We start from the raw sequence: 23245 nt of genomic DNA on the forward strand, positions 1-23245 counted from the left end.
TTTACATATATATTACTTTCTGCCCATTACCCTTGTCTAATTTGCTTATTACTTAAGTACTCCTACCAGGTATTGGGGAGGGGGGGCTCTTTGAAATCTACAATCATTCCATATCCTTTTACTTTCTACCTCACCCTCCTATCTTCACTTCTCTCCTTATCCAATTTTGATTCCATGTCCTAGAGTACCATCATTTCAATTACTTTCTTGTCAACACTCTCAATTCTTACGTTCTTTTGTCCTTTTTGTCAAATTCACCCAGTAAAACAGCCCTGGAGAAACGTATTGCCTGCTTTCTCTGGACCTATACCAGTGTGGTCGAACACAACTTAAAAGGGGAAAAAAACAATTCCACGACTAGGCTGATCAGAACCACTTATACCTTCATTCCTGACTAGCAATCCTACTAAATTTCTGGAATCAACTTAATTTCCCTTTACCCGTGTTTTCACAACTATTTCCAACTTTTTTTTTAAGATTTTATTTATTTATTTGACAGAGATAGAGACAGCCAGCAAGAGAGGGAACACAAGCAGGGGGAGTGGGAGAGGAAGAAGCAGGCTCATAGCGGAGGAGCCTGATGTGGGGCTCGATCCCAGAACGTCAGGATCACGCCCTGAGCCGAAGGCAGACGCTTAACCACTGTGCCACCCAGGCGCCCCTATTTCCAATTTTTTAATTCTCTCCTATCATGTTCCCTCCCCCATTTCTAAATGATCACACCTTATATTGAAGAAAAAATGAAAATTATTAAGAGAATTACCATCATTACCTCACTACAAAAATCTATGACTTTCTGCAGCTATCAGTTACTCCTTCCCTCTTTCTACAATGACGGCGTCCCTCTTATCTAAGGCCAAGCCCACACAAACCTGGGATTCCAGCCCTTTCGGTGTTCTCAGGACAATTTTCCCTCTCTATTAGTTACTTATCAGCACAACCAAGTCTCTCTCTCATTTTAAAAAACCTTTCCTTAAAAAATAATCAGATCCTTCCTCTTTCTGCTGTTTCAATAAAGGGCACGACCATCCATCCACTTGGTTGACAAAGATAGAAATTTCAAAGCTGCTCTTGACATCTCCCTCTATCTTATATCCCCTATTCAATCACCAAGATGTATTCAATCTACCTCCTAAAAAAACACCACTCCTCCATTCATACTACCGTCAGTTAACCCAGGGCACTTCCACGATCACTTGGACCAATGCGATAACCAACTAACTGGTAGATCGTGCTTTGGATGCCTCCAATTCAATCTCTGCATAGATGGCAAAGAAAAAAGTTTTTTTAATACTGATCTTTTAAAAATGAAAACCTGATCCTATTACCTACTGAAATATTCTTCACAGGCTTCTAATTACTCTTAAAGACAGAAACTCTTCACTGGTCCTGAAAGATCCTACATGATTTGGCTCACACCCACCATTTTCAAGCATGGTTTTTGAGCCACTTTTCCCTCCAGCCTTTCTTTCTTTGATGCTTCAGGGCATTCCACAAGCTGTGGTCCTCACTCCATCCCCTTGAGATACTAATTAGTTGAGAAATGCTTAAATAAAATAGAAATAAATTATTCTTCACAAGTAGTAACAAGGTCTTTTTTCCTTCTCCTAGTGAAACCAGGCGATGATCAGCAAAGGCTGCTAAAATTATTAAATGAAAGGCTGATGGGGATGTGGATGCAGAATTTGAAATCATGAAGGCTAAATTCAAAACTGAGATTTATGTAAAGAATTCAAGGACAGCTCTGTATGTGGAAATTTTTCTGATAGGTTATGCCATGTGAGCCAAAACCAACCTGATAATATCAGTTAATGCTGACTCATAATTGATAAAATGCAACACACACACTTATGATTTTAAAATGCTAGTCCCATAAAATATACTGAAATTAATAGCCAGCTTTGCCATATACACAAGGTCAAACAATAACAGGAAGACGTAATAGGGAAATGATTGTATTAAACTAGCAACAAAAATCATAGGAATAATATTATCAAGAAATGTGTTGGGGGCGCCTGGGTGGCACAGCGGTTAAGCGTCTGCCTTCGGCTCAGGGCGTGATCCCGGCGATCTGCGTGCGATCGAGCCCCATAACAGGCTCTTCCGCTATGAGCCTGCTTCTTCCTCTCCCACTCCCCCTGCTTGTGTTCCCTCTCTCGCTGGCTGTCTCTATCTCTTTCAAATAAATAAATAAAATCTTAAAAAAAAAAAAAAAAAAGAAAGGCTGATGGGGAAATTTTAATGAATGAATGAATGAGGCTAACAACACACTGATCAATCCTAGGAGCACTAAAAGTGGGACAGCGATACATGTATGTGGGTTGCAACAGGAAGTGGTGAGCACCATGTGTTTTTGGCACTACTTGCCAAGAAAACGGAGCCTGAATCTAGTCAAGCTCTCGAACAGTACTATTTAATTCAGTAATCACTCCCCACACGTGACAATTTAGCACCTGAAATGGGACTGGTCCAAACTGAGATGTGCTATAAATATAAAACACATGCTGATTTCAAAGCCTTAGTACAGAAAAAAGAATGTAAAGTATTTCATTAAAATTTTAGAAATCTAATTACATGTTGGTACCATTTGGGATATTTTAAGTTACAAAAACAAACTATGAAAATTAATGTCCCCTACTGCTTCCTTTTTTTTTTTTTTTTTTTTTTGACTATAGCTACTAGAAAATTTTGAATTACATGTGTGGCTCACATTACGTTTCTATTGGACAATGTGTCTCTTAATCCAAACACAAGTTTACAGGAAATACAGATGATGGAAGAAATGTTATAGAGCACCATGGGGATATGATCAGCCAAAAGCACATACCATACGTATCTAGGAAATTCTAAAGGATAATTCAACGTTTATGGGTGAAATGATGTCTTACTTGGAATTTGGAAAGAAAGGGGGGGAAGGATGAAACAGAAATGGTGAAATGTTGATTGCTACTACTGCTAAGGTCGGAAGATGCTATATGAGAGTACGTTATTCTATTTTCATACATGTTGGGAAAGTCCGCCTAATGAAAAGTTAATCTAAAACCCACAGGTAATTCCTAGTCATTTTTCAGATCCAAGCTTAATTGTTACTTCTTCAGGGAACCTTTCCCTGACCTAGCACTGTCACCATAGCCAATACATTCCTTTACAATATACTTAGTAAAATGTAATTAGTATTTGTGTTACTGTCTAATATCTGCAGCCTTCATGACACTAAATACTATTCTGTTAACAACAAAAATCTTAGGCCTCAGATACTAACTAAATATCTTTCTAAATTCCATTAGTAATGCCACTCTCCCACTGAGACACAGAGAGAGAATATGTATGAATTAGTGACCCACGACTGCCCATTAGAAAAACTCCACATTTTTAGTCTAGCACTTAAGACTACCCATAATCTGAGCTCTAATCTCATTTTCAGCCATATCTTTCACAACACCACTAAAGCTCTTCACTTTGGTCAAACTCTACCAAACATGCTATTATAGGCTGAACCCCATAACTCTTATATTGTATCCCCTCCCCCCAATTCTTATGTTGAAGTCCTAATCCTCAGTATTTTAAAATGTTACTGTATTTGCAGATAGGGTCTTTAAAGAAGTAATTAAGTCAAAATGAAGTAATTAGGGTGGGCTCTAATCCAATCATTAATGTTATAAGAAGGAGAAATCTGGGGGCTCCTGGGTGGCTCAGTCATTTAAGTGACCAACTCTTATTTCGTCTCAGGTCATGATCTCAGGATCATCGGTTTGAGCCCCATGATGGACTCTGTGCTCGGCAGGGAGTCTACTTGAGAGTCTCTCCCTCCCCACACGCCCCCATTTCTCCCTCTCTCTAACAAATAAATCTTAAAAAAAAAAAAAAAAAAGTAGTGGAAATCCGGATACAGATACACCCAGAAGGAAGGGCATGACAGGGAGAACACGGCCATCTTTACAAACCAAGAAGAGAAGCCTCGGAGGAAACCAATCCTGCCAACACGTTCATCTTGGACTTTAAGCCTCTAGAATTGTGAGAAAATAAATTTTTGTTGTTTAACCACCCAATCTAGGACACTTTGTTATGGCAGACAGGACAAACTAATACACATGCCTTATACATTTGTTCTTGAGGTTTCTTCCATTCTGTTACTACCATTAATGATAATAGCTGTTGTCATGAGTACTGTAATTTTACTAGTTGCTTCACATACATTTAATCTTCACAACCATTCATGAAGTAGATATCACCCCATTTTATTCATGAGAAAACAGAACCTCAGAAAGGCTTAATAAATAGCAAAGGAGAAATTCTATTCAAATTTGGCTTTTAATACATATTGTTTTTGTTTTTAAAGATTTTATTTATTTGAGACAGAGAAAGAGCACAAGCAGGGGGAGGCGCAGAGAGAGAAGCAGACTCCCCACTGAGAAGGGAGCCCATGACACAGGGCTCAATCCTAGGACACTGAGATTATGACCTAAGCCAAAGGCAGATGCTTAACCAACTGAACCACCCAGGTGCCCCTAATGCATACTGTTTTTTAGAAAGCCTTTCCTGATCATCTCCATTTATCTAAATTCTACCCATTCTTCAAAGTCATGCTCTTTTTCCATGAAGTCTTCTGAAATAGTCCTTTGGAAAAATGCTCCCTTTTTCTAAATTTGGGAACTTCTCAATGAATTATTAATTATATAAAATCTGTTTTCTTGAGTACATGTTCGATTTTAAAAAGCATTTTAGATTTAGTCTCCATTTACTATCCCATAGAGCTAGATTTTAACACTTCTTTATATCCCTATCTAATAACTAGTCAGACTTGGTAAGATGATAAATATTCAAGAGACAGGTTATCCTGAAGCTGAGATGATAAAAGTCAAAAGAATTATTAGAAAAGTAGAGATTTTTTTTTTTAAAGTAACTACTGGGTAAAGTACAGAAATATAAAATAATTATCATATGAATTTTTTTTGTATTTGAAGGTTGCTACTACGCATAAGAACAGTGGAATAACAACAAAAGTATTTATAATTCCCTAAAATAACACTCAAAAATATGAGTATAGTGTTTTCCCCTGAAACAAAGCTATGTTTTTCAAAAATCTAAGATCTGGTGGCCTTATTCCAAAAACTGTTAGGGAATATTGTAAAGCGAAGAATGTATAAATCGAAGAATTATGCAAAATTGAGGAAACATCTAAAAGCAAATCACCAGGTATGTTCTACTAAGATAACTGACTACCCAGGAGATATAAGCAACATCTTTGACTTTTCATAATTAAAGGTCTCCAGTTTCAGATTTCTCAAGGAAAAATGGGGTATAAAGTTGAAAGGAATTCTTCCCAGAGCTGGATCACAAATACACAAATATTCATTTATTTTAATATACAATTCTAAGAACTTATATAGTGACTATTTTGGGGGGAGCAATACCAAATAGAAAATATTTTTCATTTCAATGAAAAGTAACTATATTTTCAATGCCACTCACCCTGTCGGTCAAACAATGAATCAACAGCTGTGGCTTTATTTGAAGGAGCCTCTGTGATTGGTCTGAGGTATGTTCTATATCCTTTTAAAATAGATGCCATAAAACGCAAAAATGCCTCTTGAATTTCCATCTCAAGTTGTGTTGTCTTCTTTTGCCAGGAGAAATCTGCTTCGATTGGAGTCATCTCAATTGCTGAGCCTTCCTGAGTTTTTCGGTGAACTGACAAATGAAGAGAAAACGGCATTAATACAGAATGTTATACAAGTAATGATTTAACAATTAAGAAATACTGTCAAAATAAAACCCGTGACTTCCTGAAGTTCCTCTCTTCATTAATGTAAAGGAATCACTGGCAGGAGCTAGCAGGGAGGCGCAAGCAGACAGGACACAAAGAACATACTCAAAAAGTCATGAACCACAATATTAATGTTTTAGTACTGAAATTTTGTTTTGTAATGAGATTCCTATTAAGCAGAGTAAAATTATGTTTAATTGAAGAATTTTCTCATATCTATTCTTTCATTAAAAATATTCCTTTCTCCTCACAGGTACCTGAAGACAGCTGGGGATACAACTTCTTTAAGGTACTAAGCAGATTTTTGCACGGCTTTTTGGGAAGCTGTTTCCAGTTCATGTTCTTCTTTTCATCAGATCTATTAAATAAAAGCATAATTAATAAAATCTGTTATAATCTCTTTTTACTTAGCAAAATTCTTACATCAAATTAAAAAAGAAAATGGAAAGGGCATTTTTGCTCAAATTACAATTGACACAGTCTGAATAAATGGTTTTCAAGGAAGTTCTCTCTACATCTCAAACAACCTCAGTTAAATTTGGTCATCTCACTCTAATGCTCTAACACAGATTTTCAAGGCTGGAGTTATGAATCCAACACCAAAGTCTTGCTTCAGAAGTTACATTTTAGATTTATAATATTTTAAGTGACAGATTTAACTAACACTTCAAACTACCTATTAGAAGTAAGTCTCAGTAAATATCACAGAGTAATATATAAAGCATATTCTGACTATAATTCAAACAGCACTTAAGGGAAAAAAAACTTGGAAGTTCAAAGGAATACTTCTAAATAATGCACGAGTCAAAATATTTTAATAGAAATAAGAAACATTTAGGGGCGCCTGGGTAGCGCTATGGTTAAGCATCTGCCTTCAGCTCAGGGCATGATCCCAGCGTTCTGGGATCGAGCCCCACATCAGGCTCCTCCACTAAGAGCCTGCTTCTTCCTCTCCCATGCCCCCTGCTTGTGTTCCCTCTCTTGCTGGCTGTCTCTCTGTCAAATAAGTAAAATCTTAAAAAAAAAAAAAAAGAAGAAGAAGAAACATTTAAAACTCTACAAAGATGGTGTGCCAGGGTGGCTCAGTCAGTTGAGTGACTGACTCCGGGTTTTAGCTCAGGTCGTGATCTCAGGGTCCTGAGACAGAGCTCACGTCAGGCTCCACGCTCAGCGTGGAGACTGCTTGAGTCTTTCTCCCTCTCCCCCTCCTCCTCATGCTCTCTCAATCCTTCTCTCTAAAATAAATAAATAAATCTTAAAAAAAAAAAAAAAAACCTCTGCAAAGATGAAAGCCTATTTATCAACCATGGGCCACAGCTAACACTATATACATCATCAAGCCAACATCATTTATGAACATCAATGCAAATATTTTAAATTTTTTAGAAAATTTAATCTGCTAGGATATAAAAAATAAGATGATATATATTTCAGGAATGTAAGGATTATTCACTATTAATTGATTTTATAATGTTATTTACCACACAGAAAACAAAGGAGAAACAATGCTCATCTCAATAGCTGTACAAAAGTATAAAATTCAACACTACTTAAGAGGTTTTTTAAAATCATTATGTGGAAGTAGAAGGAAAGTTCCTTAATTTATTATTAAGCAATCAAAACCCTACAGTGGAGCTAGCAAACCTTTTCTATAAAAGGTCAGATATTAAATATTTCAGGTTTTGAGGACCATATGGTCTGTCACAACTTGTCAGATGTATCATTATAACATGAAAGCTGCCTCACAGACTATGTAAATGAATGAATTTTGTAATTTTATCTACAAAAATGAGCCATGGGCCAGATGTCAATTCTTGCTTAAAGCAACAGCCATACTTAATGATGGAGTGCTCAAAGCATTCCCTTTAAAATCAGGAGTAAGACAAGATACCAACTATGACTACGCTATTCAACACTAAGCTGGGATCCTAGCCAGAGAATTAAGACAAGAATTTAAAAATATGTAAAGATTGTACATGATGTGATTGTTTACGGCCAGAAAACTGACAAAAATCTACAGACAAAACAGAATTCAATTAAGCCGCTATGCAGCAGCCGACTACATGAAAACCAACAGCACTTCTATAATGCAGCAACAAACGGAAACTGCAATTTAAATTATATTTTACGTATCACTTAATATAATCATACGATAAAAATCACACAGCACGCAGGAATAAATAAGTCTAACAAAAGATGTTCATGGTCTTTATGGAGAAAGCTGCAAAGATTATTAAAAAAAAAAATGTAAGGACACCTGGGTGGCTCAGTCGGTTAAGCATCTGCCTTCGCCTCAGGTCATGATCCCAGGGTCCTGGGATCCAGTCCCACATGGGACTCCTGTGGGGCTCAGCAGGGAGTCTGCTTCTCCCTCTGCCTGCCACTCCCCCTGCTTATTTGCTCACTCTCTCCCTCTGACAAATACATAAAATCTTTAAAAAAAATGTAAAAAATCTATGAAGTAAAATACTACATACATGGGTAAGGAGACTACATAAAAAAGAAGTCATGTGCCCCCAAATTAATCTATAAATTTAACAGAATTCTAACCAAAATCACAGCATTATTTTGCATGGAACTTAACAATATATTAAAATTTATACAGAAAAGCAAAGGACCAAATATAGTGAAAACAATTTTAAAGAACAAAGGTAAAGAAAGGGACTTGTCATCTCACAATATTTTTTTTTAACATTATTGAGATATAATTCACACACAATTCACCCACCTGAACCGTGGTACTTGATGGATTTTTAGCATATTCATAGAGCTGTGTAACAACCCACAATTTTAGAATATTTCCATCACCTCAAAAAGAAACCCTGCATCCCCCACCTCAGTCATTAACTTCCAATTCCCCCATCTTCCTATTCCGACGCAATCACTAATCTACGTTCTCTGTCTATAGATCTGCCTTGGACATTTAGTATAAATGAGATCATATAAGCTCTTTTAGCACAAATGTTTTCAAGGTTCACTGATGTTTAAGACAACCTAATTTTATTTTATTTTATTTTTAGATTTTATTTATTTGACAGAGAGAGCACGCACAAGCAGGGGGAGCAGCAGGCAGAGGGAGAAGCAGGCTCCCCATTGAGCAAGGAGCCCCATCTGGAACTCAATCCCAGGACTCTAGGATCACGACCTGAGCTGAAGGCAGACGCTTAACCGACTGAGCCACCCAGGTGTCCCTTAAACAACCTGATTTTATTTTATTTTATTTAAAGATTTTATTTATTTATTCGACAGAGATAGAGACAGCCAGCGAGAGAGGGAACACAAGCAGGGGGAGTGGGAGAGGAAGAAGCAGGCTCATAGCGGAGGAGCCTGATGTGGGGCTCGATCCCACAACGCCGGGATCACGCCCTGAGCCCAAGACAGACACTTAACCGCTGTGCCACCCAGGCGCCCCTGAACAACCGGATTTTAAAGCCATAAGATAGTGTTATACTAGCAAGAGTCTAAAACAGACCAAAGGAACAGAGTAATAAGTGTATTATAAATATAAATTGATTTGTAAATTAATATATAATATGGAATTGTAAAATATAAAATATGTATAAATGTAAAATATAAAAATTGATATGCAATGGTGTTGACACTAAAGACCACTGGGAAGAGATGAACTGGTTATCCAATATACAGTGCTATGAGAGAGATTTATTCAGGTAAGAAAAATGAAATGGTACTTCTATGTCATGTCATACAGTAATATCAAGTTCAACTGAATTAAGGCCCTTAAGTGAGAAGGGCAAAACCTTACAAATTTAAGAACATCCACAATAGGGGTGCCTGACTGGCTCAGTCAGTAGAACATGTGACTCTTGATCTCAGGGTTGTGAGTTTGAGCCCCTATGTATGGTGTGGAGTTAACTTAATATAAAAAATTTTAAAAAAGAAAAAGAAAGAAAGACTATCCAGAATAGTATTTCATGACCTCAAGGCAGAGGATTTCATATACAAGAACCAAAAACAGCAATCAATAAAAAGAAACTGATAAATCTGATCAATTAACACAAGCTTCCGCTCATCAAAGCACACCATAAACAGAATGCAAGTACAAGTCACAGTGCGGGAGAAGCTGTTTGCAAAGCATATAACAGACCAAGAATTAGCCAGGTTATATAAAGAAGTGATACAAATCAAAAGAAAAAGACAAACAAGCTAACAGAAAAATGCACCAAAAAAAGGAAAATCCAATTCACAGAGAGGAAAATCAAAGGGCAAAAGAAATTAAAATGTCCCATTTGCTACTAATTAGGGAAATATGAATTAAAGACACAATGAGATCCCATTACCATCAAATTAATTTTAAAGTCTGACCATAACAAGTATCGGCAAGGACTAGAACAAAGAGAATTCTCATTTGCTTCCAAAGAGGAGTTAAACTTGGAAAAGTAATATGGCATTAGCTATGTCTACAAACCATGCTTCGGGAGAATTCCTGCCCATGGACTCAAAGAAATATGCACAATAATAATCAGAGAAACCTGTTCAAAATTACAAAACACATAGGTACAATCTAAATACCCAGCAACACTGTTAAACCCTAAAAATGAAGTAGGGCTACATGTCTCAACACAGATGAACCCCAAAAGAATGCCAAGTACAAAAGCAAGTCACAGGAAACTATACAAACAAAAAAATTTTAAAACATGCAAAACAAAATATCATTTAAACAAATACATGTATAATAAATGTTTCGAAAACACATGGAAATGATCATGACAAACACCAAATTCAAGATAACAGTAAATCAGGAGCAAAATTATGTTGCAGAGGACTATCCAGGGTTTCAAATTCACTGGCAATATTCTATTCCTTAATTTGCATTATGGATACATGGGAGTTAATTTACATTATTCTTTATAATTCTTGGGTATCTAGAACATTTCATAATTATTTAAGTACAACTGAGCAAAGAGTTCAAAGTTATTTTAGAAAACAAAGTTTCTGATCAACAGAAATATTTCAGAAGTTACTTAAAACTGGGAAAAATTAAGAATCTCCATAATATTATTTTATTCAGAATAGTAATTAAAGTAAGGCAAACATCTGAGTTAAACTTCATAAATAATCATTTCCAAAAGCACCACAATGTATACAACCCTAAAATAATTGTTTTTCAGAGATAGCAGCTAAAAAACAACAAAATGTGTGCTACAGGAAATATTCAGTGGTTCATTACTTCAAGGCTATAAATAAGTCGAAGTATACATAGTAAAGAGCTACCATAATTACACAGTTTCAAAAATAAATGGCAGATCCATTTCAAAAACATTTTAAGTGATAGCAAATGTTTTCCTCCTTCTTTACATATTCCTTTGGTTCATTTAGGGATAGTTTCCCAACCTATTCCATTGCTTTTACCACTGAAGTCTCACCACAATTCTTACCCCATTTATTTTCTGCAAATCTCAAACAGTAAAGAACAAAAAAACTCCAGGATCTAGAGTTTGGCACCAAGGCTAAGGAATTTTCAACAATTACTGCCCTTTCCCACTTTTTTTTCCAAGGGGGTTGGGGGGCAGGGATTAGCTCTTGAGCACTGACCCAGAGCTGCTTTTATTAATGTTATACTCTCCTCTCTGAATCCCCAGTTACACCACTGCTGTACATTTTATCACCTCCAGTAAACACAAAGTATGACTGATTTTTAGTATAAACTTCTCTGCAATAAGGGGCACCTGGCTGGCTCAGTCTGTTAAGTGTCTGTCTTCAGCTCAGATCCTGATCCCAGGTCCTAGGATCGAGCCCCATGTCCAGCTCCCTGGTCAGCAGGGAGTCTGTTCTTCTCCCTCTGCTCCCCCCCTTCCCCCGCTCATGCTCTCTTTCTCTCTCAAATAAATAAAATCTTTTAAAAAAATTATCTGCAATAAAACAGATCCCTAAAAAATTCAAATCTTGACAACTAATGAAATGGCGTAACATTATCCTATATTCTAACTAAACTCAAACAGGTAAACTCATTTTTTCAAAGCTTACGTATGAATTTTGAATTAAACCTAGAAAGCGTATCATCTCTTGAGCTCTGAAAGCAGTGTTTAACTTTTTTTTTCAAATCCATATTCTCTTTTGACAAACATAAATATTTTCTGCCTATTGCCAACATTATTACCAAAATATACACTAATGTTGAACATGTTCTTTTCCAAACTTTCCAGAATTCTGATAGTTGCCATCACTGAGAATTACTGTATTAAAGATGAAAACTTATGAACAACATTAAAAATAGCATACTTCTAGATTCTGTCAATGAGCTGTAACTACAGATGGGGGAAAATATAAATGGGAGATAATATAAAAAGAATCAACTTACACATATAACATGTTTGTATCCAAGTCAATGCAAACAACATCCTGTGGTGGGTCATGAAGATCAAAATACCTTGAGTCAACTCCAACTATAAATGGTAAAGGTGCACTAAGGACTGCCGCCAGTGAAAGAGGACAAAGGGGAATATACGGGCACTGCCACTGAAATGGAAAGATCATCTGGGGAAAAAGTTTTAAAAAATTAACCAAATTCGAAATTTGCAATGAAAAGCATGTAATTAACTATTACTGAAAGGGACCATTAAAAAGCAGTAAGTGTAGTTTCTTTTACCTTACACTTCATTCCAAAAACTAAATGGCTATAAAATATTACTTAGCAGTACTATGAACCAATGTGATTAAAATCTTCAAGCGTGACAATTATCACAAGCAAAATAAAAATGCTTATAGCTCTTTGCGTGTTAATTCTTATAATGCCATATAAAACCCACATCCACATTTTTAGAAAAAGTCAAAGCAGAGAGAGAAAACTGCCCCCCAAAATTATAAAACAAATTCATGATCTTTAACTCTTATGCACTTCATCCATCTATTAATTCTCAAAGTAACCTTTGACTAAAATCCAACTAAGAGCTTCAAGGACTGAAAAAAATTAAAATGATTCTCTTAAAAATGTAATAGTAAACTAAACATTTCAATAAAAAAATTTCCTAACTGCTCAAATAAACACAAAATGATTCAACTTCACTGAAGCTTGGCATCTTAATAAAATACTAGTCAATATAAAACATGCCTCAAGAATCTTTATAAAGCTCTACCTTGTGTCATATGTGCTTTAAAAAAAAAGACAAGTTTTAGGGGCGCCTGGGTGGCACAGCGGTTAAGCGTCTGCCTTCGGCTCAGGGCGTGATCCCGGCGTTATGGGATCGAGCCCCACATCAGGCTCTTCCGCTATGAGCCTGCTTCTTCCTCTCCCACTCCCCCTGCTTGTGTTCCCTCTCTCGCTGGCTGTCTCTATCTCTGTCGAATAAATAAAATCTTTAAAAAAAAAAAAAAAAAAAAAGACAAGTTTTGATAAATCAAAAAACAGACTAAAATTTCAATTATCAGCTAATATGAAACTTCTAATCACTGATGATAAAATTTTCCTCTACTACAAAAATCCTTGCTATACCTTATCCATCATCACTCCCCCCAAAGAAATGCCTATAGCATTTATTACATCTGCTGGTTATTCCAGATGCTTGTTCAGGGTAGGATTTTGTCTTCAATCATTTATTTATTTATCAAATATTTCTGCACTTATTATGAGCCAAGCACTGTTCTAGATAAGGCTACAACAGTGACTAAAACAAAGATCTCTGCCCTCCTGAGGTTTACAGTTTAGCAAAAGAGTCAGGAAACTTTTTTCTGTACAAGAAAAATAGGCAATACTTTAGGCCTTGTGAGCCATATTGTCTCTCACAAATGTTTAACTTTGTCTCCATGCATGAAAGCAGTCACACACAGTATGTAAATAAATGACCTATGTTCCAGTAAAACTTTATTTACAAAAACAAGTGGCAAGGAGGATTTGACCAGTGGGCCATAGTTTGCCACCACCTACCTGGTCTAGCAGAAAGAGGCAGAAAATAAACAGAGGACACAATAAAAAAATATACACATACACCCTATCAAGAAGTGCTAAGTGCTATGGAAAAGGAAAAAGGAAAGCCAACTGAAGGGGATGAGAGTTCAGAATAGGAAGGGGGGAGCAGGTTATATTATTAAACAGGCCAAATAGGGTAGACTTCATTAAGAAAGTGACAACTGAGTCTAGACCTGAAGGAGGGATCTAGGAGATATCTACAAGAGTGCTTTTGAGAGAAGGACAGCTGGAGCAAAAGCTTAAGGTATGGGGCCTGCCTAATATACTCAGGAGTAGCTTGTGTGCTGGAGCCTAGTAAGCAAGGGGGCAGAGGAGCAGAAATCAGATCAGAGGGCAGACGGACAGAGCCACTCCCACAGGACCTTGCAAGGACTTCAGATACCTACAGTGAAAAACTATTTTCCATTCAAAAAAAAGTACATTACACCTGCAATTGCGTAAAAAAATTTTAAAAACAAAAGTAACAGCAAAATGTGACACGCTTGTATTCGACTTTGACTTTTACAGCTCAATCATAAAGAGGGTCATTTTTCAATGTTTGCCATGGGGCTCCATTAATTCTTTGATACTCTTTGATATTCAAATCATTCTCCTCCTGAAGAACTTATCCTGTCATCATTCCCTTCCATTTTCTCTTCTTTAAATGGTAAATTGCCAATCTTCACTTACAATGGTTTTGCATGCCAATTCAGGCAGTTCTCCAACATCAGTTACATAAATTTCATGCAATCTTGCATTTTCCATAAGATTTCCAATTACACATTACAATTTTTCCACCTGTTCTTGCACTGTATTGCTAAAATCAATCAAGAGATTGGGCCACAAAGATTCTGACCAAGGAACATAGGTAAACACTAATGTTTTACAGGAAGGAGTGGGAACTTTCTAACACTGTTCAGTTTGTTAACAAATATTTTCACATTACAATGGCTTTTGCTTTCGTATGCAACTGTGGAGGTTTGGAAAATTAATACATAATGAGGATCTCTGCTACCCATAAACTATCTCACATTGGTTTCTTTAGTTTTCATAGTAGCATTTCTCTGACCAAATTAAGATCTTGGAAACATATCCCATTTGTTGATTTAACAGGTATTTACTGAGTGCTTACTTACTCCATGCTATTAAGCTGTGGTAAGTGCTGAGGACACAAGGATAATAAAGAGATAGGTCTTCATTTCCACGCGAGTTACATTTTTAAAATGTAACTCGCGTGGAAATAAGGAGAGTCAACTATGTGAAATGAAACATAAAATGAAAAATAAAGTTGGAGAAATGACATCCAAAATTCTATACTATAATCTATAAAGTCCTACATGATCAGACATCTAATTGCAATGGGAAGCCTTAAAAAAACAGAGGAAGACTTGATTTTATTTATGTTTTACATTAATAGCTAAGCATCTGTACATTATCCTAGTTCACAATCATTTAGAATTTCCTATGTTATGGCTCACAATGATTAAAAGTTAAAACTGGGAGTAATTAATTGTAATTCATTTGCATAATTTTAGGGCAGATGAAATTGGCCAGAGCCTCCTGTTTAATAAGCTTCATTCACAAGTTTTGCTATGTAATCACAGAGTCTCTGAAGTACTCTAATATATTAAAAATCAGAAATTGAAATTTTCTCTCAAATAGAAACCACCTTTTTTTTCTTTAGACTTACTATGTCTCTTTGCCACTCTATTATATTTGTTAAACATTTCCTGGTAATTTCAAAGTTGCTTTCATTGAAGGAAATTTCCCTTTAGAGTAAAAATTCTGTCAGTTATCCTGTACTGCAAGGACAATTCTATACTTACAGCTACAACAGCTTCAGCTACTCCAGTCAACACAGCTGGCCTAAGAGAATGCAGCAGAATCTTACTCTCAAGTAAAACAAAGAGCAGCAGTGTTGCACAATTCTCAGGACCCAGATTCATTAACAAGGTGCTGAAGTCGGCTCCACTAGGAGAAAAGAGAAAAAGATGATTATGAACTATTTTGCTAAAATATGTTAAGATTTGCTTATTAAATTATTTCCTAAATATTAACAGATTGAGAAGCTAGTGCTAATTTCAAGTGTTGATTTAGTTATCACCGAGAAGTAGCACATTTAATGAGAGAGTATATAACAGTATGAATCAAATTCATCCTTTGGTAACAAAGGGGAGTTTATCAGGGAAGATTTTCCCAAAGAACCATTTGAGCTGAGCTCAAAAGAATGGAAGTTAGGGAGAAGCCAACATACGCAGAGGCAATAAAGCAAGAAAAAGCTACCATCATTTCCACAAAATTGAAACACACTTATTGTGACTAAAGCATAGTAAAAAAGGGGCAAAAGATTATGTCAAAATAGAAACAACACAATTACATTTGCCTTCTCGAAAGGACACACAGCTGCAGTGTGGATAAAGAAATGAAGGAAGAACAAAAGGGTACCAACTAAAACGTTAATCATGAAGTTGTCCAGGTAAGAGATCACGCTATCCTGGACTAGAAGCTAACAGATTTGAGATATTTGAGGAGGTTAAAATCAGTTCACCTTGAATATTTAGCTAGGAACTGGATAGGAGGAGGGGAGAGGAAAAGAAAAGGGATGTACTCCCTACACCCAATCTTTCAACGCTCTTTAATATTCCCTTTTTAAAACACTGGATGGCCCACCATCCATCCAGCTATCAAAGATAGAAACATTAAGGTTATCCTTATGTAAAAGATAATACTTAACTTTATTATCCTAGCCCTTAAAATATTTTAAAGCATTCTTCTCCCAAATGAATGAGTATATCATTTTAGATACTAGTAATTACCTTAGTGGTAAAGGTGTAGAAACTGGCTGTGATAATATTAACGCATCATGGACTGAAAGCTTCCAAAAAAAAAAAAAAAAGAATTAATCAAGCCAATCTTGAAACCTAAATATTTATATCAAGGTTAATACAGAATACAGAAGGTAGTTTAACATGCAGACTGACATAGTTTTTGAAATGTACTACGATATAAAACAATAGCTGTATTTACTCAGGTATTATTTTAGTTCTGTTAAATTAAATGGTTAATTCAATTGAATTTTGATTCAGTTAGCTGTTTAAAATACAGTTTTTTTAAAATTATGAAATAACTGCTTTTTAAAAGCTTCAAGTTTATTTACTCTATAGACTGGCAGGCATTTGGCGATTGATTACTATATATTAATACTTGCTGAAATACATACTTGAACTGAAGTACATTCAAGATTAACAATATTTGACTTAACGCCACCATATAATGTTGATAACATCTTAGAAAACAATTTTAAAATGGCCTGCCTCTCTACAGATTCTCTGCTCAAAGTGCCAGTCTGCAAACTGTCACTGGTCCAGGAAAAGAGCATATATAAATGGAGAGTAAGACATTTAGAAACTTTAATGGCAATGGGACACTGCTCCCACCACCAAGTACGTGATCAGAGGACTCCTATCCTTGCACAGGGTACAGACATGTTCATGTCTACACTGCTCACATGGTAAGGTGCACATTTCAAAAGCTGTAAACTTATATAGGTCTGCCAATGACTGGAAATAAAAAGAAACTGGTCCTGTAACATAGAAAGTCTGAAGACCACTGTCAGACTATCTCACTTTTTCCCTCCAACCACGAATCACTTCATATTTAATATTAGCTGCTCTGATTTAAAAACATGCCAGTAACACAATTCTAGGTTTTACATTATCATGCATAGACCAATGATGATAATATCATGAATCAAAGGCTGTAATTATTCCCATTCTGTACACCCAAATAAAAGATAAAATACAGGAAATTCAGGACTTTATGAACACATGTTGCTCCACTTCAAACTCAAAGGGCCATAGAATCTACTCTGCAATGACTAGAATGACCATATGCAGAGCTTCCCTCAAATGTATTTGTTTCTGATTACCTGTACAAGGATTCTTGGTCTTTGTGGTGAAGGAAAAGGGATGTTTTGCATGAAGTGTGAAATGTGCCTGGAAAAAAATTTGAAATATAGATCATAATTACTTTTCTAAAATGCTTCATAGATTTTGACAAGTTTTAAATATCATTATAATATTCCCAATCTGACAAAACCACTTACCTAAAACTTATGTTAAATAAATTTATCTAGTATAAATAAACGTATTCACCCCACTAAACTTCTGAAATGCACAATGTATTTCCTGGTTAAAAGTCTATATTAATACACCCTAATATTGCCAGGAAAATAAGAACGACATAAATACAGTTTTCATAAAGAAGCTAATTTTTATTGTCTGGTTACCAGTGCTGGTATGGAGAGCAACTAACTGCAATACAATAAATTAAAACTAATACTGAATTTAATCCCAGTAATTAATTTAAATATTAACTTAATCAATATAGTTCTTTTACTGTAACTTTGAGCAAACCACTTGCACTCTCTATTTCTCCTACAAATAATGCTTGTTTCTCCAAAGCTTTGAGCTCTTAGCAGCCACTAACTTGCAAAGTATTACTTCATCTGAGAAAAAATGCTGATAACATACACTGATTTCATTTCCTCAAACTATTCATAGAACCTTAATTTTTCAAAAGGTTGCTAACTTGTCCCTACCATTAAGTTTTACTTCAAACAATTTTAAGTTAATCTGAAAGCTCAAAGTTAAATCTAGAACTATGAACTATTAGTTTGGTATCCCAAGAGTACAAAAGGAAAGCCAAATAATTGCCCCTACCTTTCCATTAATTAGTATGCTTTGCTGATATTCTTTTTGCTATAATGTGAAATTTCTGAAATTGTATGAAAAATCTGTTTATGCATACTATATTTCCATAAAGCCCTTGACACCTCTTGGTTTGTTAGGAGGATAAATAAATCATTACCCATAATAGACAAAAGTCAGTGTGCCACTAGAAGTCAGAAAAAAAATTTTTTTTTAAGTATTCTCTACACCCAACATGAGGGCTTGAACCCATGACCCTGAGATCAAGAGCTGGATGCTCCACCAACTGAGCCAGCCAGACACCCCAAGATGTGGTTTTTAAAGACAGTGGCTTCTTAAGAAACAAAACAATGGATCATGGAGGAAGGGAGAGAAAAATAAAACAAGATGAAACCAGAGAGAGACAGACAAACCACAAGAGACTCTTAATCACAGGAAACAAATTGAGGGATGCTGGATGAGAGGGGGCTGTGGGGATGGGGTAACTGGGTGATGGACATTAAGGAGGGCATGTGATGTAATGAGCACTGGGTGTGATGTAAGATTGATGAACCTCTGGCCTCTACCTCTGAAACTAATAATAAACTATTTGTTAATTAACTGAATTTAAATTAAAGAAAAGAAAAAAAAACAAAAAATAAAAAAATAAAAGACAGCAGCTCCACATTTATTTTTCTTCCTTACAAACGATTTCCATGACAGAGGGAATTACAAATAGAGTGGAAAATTAGGATCTCTCAATGCTCAAACCAAAACCTCATTTTTAGCATCAATTAACTCACCCTTATTAATTTCTACATCAGTTTAGAGATGCTTTATAGTCAGAACCAGGAATGTCCACTTGTATGGTTCAGGTGTATGTGTATAATAGCTATTTTTCTCGTTATTACAGAATGAATAGAAAGGACACACACAGTGCAATGTATAATGAGTTCCTTTTTCAGCTGAATTCTCAAGAGATTATTATTTGATTATCCTTTTTTTTTTTTTTAAAGATTTTATTTATTTATTTGACACAGAGAGAGATAGCCAGCGAGAGAGGGAACACAGTCAGGGGGAGTGGGAGAGGAAGAAGCAGGCTCCCAGCGGAAGAGCCTGATGTGGGGCTCGATCCCAGAACGCCGGGATCATACCCTGAGCCGAAGGCAGACGCTTAACGACTGAGCCACCCAGGCGCCCCTATTATTTGATTATCCTAACCACCACTCCTCAATGATTTAAAATCAATGATTCAAGTGAAAAAGGGAAGAAGCAAAAGTAAGGTGACTGTGACTCTTGTTCCCTTTGAACTTTTCTGCTTAAAGTCAGGTAAACAATGAAATGTACACACAGACAACCAGCTTTTCCACCAGGCATCTTTCTAATCATTATACATACTTTTCAATGGGAAGAGGATGTGGTCCAGACACAGAAAGTTTGTAGATAAACATGAGAAATTTTCTAAAAGCTTCAAAAAAAGGCCAGTGTGAGAGTAAACAAATGCATTTGTTTGAATTGATGGATTTGGAGACCACTTTTCTCTCCACAGGGGTCAACAGGCCCAGCTGCATTAGCTGTTTCTCTGTCAGAAGTTCCCGAGAGTAAGGTTCATAAAACTGGATGGCAGCTCCATATACCTACAGAGCAACAGAATTCCATTATAAGACTTGGGTTTGTTTTTTAAAATTTCTGTTTATCTCTCATTACAAAAGAAACACTAACTTAGGGTGGATATGACAGATAGATGATAAGAAATATAAAATGGTGCAGCTGCTGTGCAAAACAGCTTCTCCAAAATTTAAAAAATAATTACCACGTGATCCAGCAATTCCACTAATAAGAATATATCCAGAAGAACTGAAAGGAGGGACTTAAACAGATACTTGTACACCAGTGTTCATAGCAGCATTATTCACAATGGACAAATGCTGGAAACAACCCCAAAGTCCATCAGCAGATGAACGGATAAACAAAATGTGGTATATACACGCGATGGAATGTTATTCAGCCTTAAAAAGTAATGAAATTCTGATAGATACTGCAACATGGATGAACCTTAGAAACACTAAACTAAGTGAAATCAGCCAGACACAAAAGGACAAATATTATATGATTCCACTTATGTGAGCTACCTAAAATAGGCAAATTCATAGAAAGTAGAATAGAGATTACCAAGAACCAGGGGTAGGGGTGGGGTAAGTTCCTGTTTAAGGTAACGAAAAAGTTCTGGAAACAGTGATACCTCTCTCTTATAAATCTTATAACTACTTAGTTGTGTATACACACACACAATCACCACATATATGTAGTGTGTGTGTATCACATTAACCCTTGTCTTTGCAAATACAACACTCCTGGATACAACTATTTCAATGACCTCAAGAGATTTTTAACAAACAATATGACAAAAGCATCTCAATGAGGCTGTTGTTTTCTACCAATCAAAGTAAATTTAGTACTCTTAAATGTTTGAAGATCTTAAAATTTTCATTTATATTTATTGCTTCCAATGAGAGAACTATAAATAATTCTTAGCTAAAGACTTCCCTTAGTTGTAAGCAACCCAGTTAATATAGTATTGGCCTTCACTCAGTGCGTATTTTACTTATGTTCCAGATACTATGCTGGACATTTAACCTTCATTATCATTAATAAGGTGGTTTTAAATTTATACCCTGTAGAATGAGGCCACAGATGTGTTTCTTGATCCACAAGAGTCAGCATTGGTTAGTTATACTTTTTTTTTTTTTAAAGATTTTATTTATTTATTTGACAGAGATAGAGACAGCCAGCGAGAGAGGGAACACAAGCAGGGGGAGTGGGAGAGGAAGAAGCAGGCTCATAGCAGAAGAGCCTGATGTGGGGCTCGATCCCTGAACGCCGGGATCACGCCCTGAGCTGAAGGCAGACGCTTAACCGCTGTGCCACCCAGGCGCCCCTGGTTAGTTATACTTTTCACTTCCTGAGCGCTTTTAATTTTTAAATTTCTACTATATTCATAGTTTCATTTACTTTTATTTCCTAATATCATCTCACCATCTTTATTTTAAATTATCATTATGTCATTATTACTGCTTTATACATTTTTTCAATTATATATATATATATCACATTACTTTCTCCCAGCCTGTGGCCTTCTTTTTCACCTTAAGGGTACTTTTTTTTTTTTTTTTTTAAGATTTTACTTATTTATTTGAGAGAGAGAGAGCACGAAAGAGTATGAGCGGGGGGGGGAGGGAAAGAGGGACAAGTACATTCGAGGACCCTGAGATCATGCCCTGAGCTGAAATCAGATGCTTAACTGACTGAGCTACCCAGGAGCCCCTGGTATCTTCAAATAAACAGATTTTTTTTTATTCCAGTGGGGTTCTATTATTCATCTTTTTTTTTAAGGCTAGTACTTTTTTAAAATTTTAATTCCAGTATAGTTAACATACAGTGTTGTATTAGTTTCAAGTGTATAATACAGTGATTCGGCAATTCCATATATTACTGCTGCTTATCTGCTTATCAAGAGAAGTGTACTCTTCATTCCCTTTATCTATTTCACCCATCCTCCTACCCACCTCCCCTCTGGTAACCATCTGCTTGTTCTCTATAGATAAGAGTCTGGGTTTTTGGCTGGTCTCTTTTCCCCCCCTTCGTTCACTTGTTTTGTTTCTTAATTTCCACATATGAGTGAAATCATATGGTATTTGTCTTTCTCTGACTTATTTCACTTAGCATTATACTCTCTAGTCCATCCATGTTGTTGCGAATGGCAGGATTTCATTCTTTTTCTGGCTGAACAATATTCCATTGTATATATATACCACTTCTTTATCTATTCATCTATCAATGGACACTTAGACTGCTTCAATAATTTAAATACTACTGCAATAAACATCGGGGTACACATATCCCTTCTATTTTTAATTTTTTGAGGAAACTCCATACTGTCTTCCACAGTGACTGTACCAGTTTGCATTCCCACCAACAGTACACAAGGGTTCCCTTTTTCCCACATTCTCGCCAACACTTGTTTCTTGTGTTGATTTTAGCCCTTCTGACAGGTGTGAGGTGATATTTTATTGTGGTTTTGATTTGCATTTCCCTGATGACAAGTGATATTGAGTATCTTTTCATGTGCCTACTGGCCACCTCTATGTCTTCTTTGAAGAAATGTCTGTTGTCTTCTGCCTGTTTTTAAATTGGTTTATTATGGTTTTTTTGCTGTTGAGCTGTATAGGTTCTTTACATACTTGGATACTAATCCTTTATCAGATATTTCATTTGCAAAGTATCTTCACCCATTCAGTAGACTGTTGTTTAGTTCTGTTGGCTGTTTCCTTTGCTGTGCAGTTTTTTATTTTGATGTAATCCCAGTAGCTTATTTTTGCTTTTGTTTCCCTTGCCTCAAGAGACATACATCTAGAAAAATGTTGTTACGGCCTATGTCAAAGAAATCACTACCTATAATCTCTTCAAGGATTTTTATGGTTTCAGGTCTCACATTTAGGTCTTTAACCCATTTTGAGTTTATTTTTGTGTATGGTTAAGAAAGTGATCTAGTTTCATTCTTTTGCATGTACCTGTCCAGTTTTCCCTACATCATTTGTTGAAAAGACTGTCTTTTTCCCATTGCATATTCTTGCCTTTGTTGAAAACTAATTGACCATGTAATTGTGGGTTTATTTCTGGACTTTCTATCCTGTTCCACTGATTTATGTGTCTGTTTTTGTGTCAGTACAATACTGTTTTGAGTACTACAGCTTTGCAATATAACATGAAATCTGGAATTGTGATATCTTCACCTTTGTTTTTTTTTTTTTCCAAGATTACTTTGGCTATAGAGGGTCTTTTGTGGGTTCCATACAAATTTGAGGATTGTTTGTTCTAGCTCCCTGA

At 36.0% G+C, this 23245-nt stretch overlaps 1 protein-coding gene across 5 annotated transcripts in view; it reads right to left on the reverse strand.

Moving 5' to 3' along the window:
• DENND4C (DENN domain containing 4C) overlaps positions 1–23245 on the reverse strand; it is a 125935-nt gene that overhangs the window by 53579 nt on the left and 49111 nt on the right. For all 5 annotated transcript variants that reach the window (XM_045780742.2, XM_087869617.1, XM_087869615.1 and 2 more), the window contains 7 exons: positions 19757–19995; positions 17599–17665; positions 16487–16545; positions 15497–15641; positions 12087–12262; positions 6025–6125; positions 5473–5691 (listed from right to left, as the gene is read on the reverse strand). In XM_045780742.2, the coding sequence (XP_045636698.2) occupies positions 5473–5691; positions 6025–6125; positions 12087–12262; positions 15497–15641; positions 16487–16545; positions 17599–17665; positions 19757–19995 (1006 nt within the window). The remainder of the gene's footprint in view (positions 1–5472; positions 5692–6024; positions 6126–12086; positions 12263–15496; positions 15642–16486; positions 16546–17598; positions 17666–19756; positions 19996–23245) is intronic.

Source organism: Ursus americanus, chromosome 18 (assembly GCF_024610735.1).
Source record: "Ursus americanus isolate L20-20 chromosome 18, mUrsAme1.1.p, whole genome shotgun sequence".
Taxonomy (NCBI): domain Eukaryota; kingdom Metazoa; phylum Chordata; class Mammalia; order Carnivora; family Ursidae; genus Ursus; species Ursus americanus.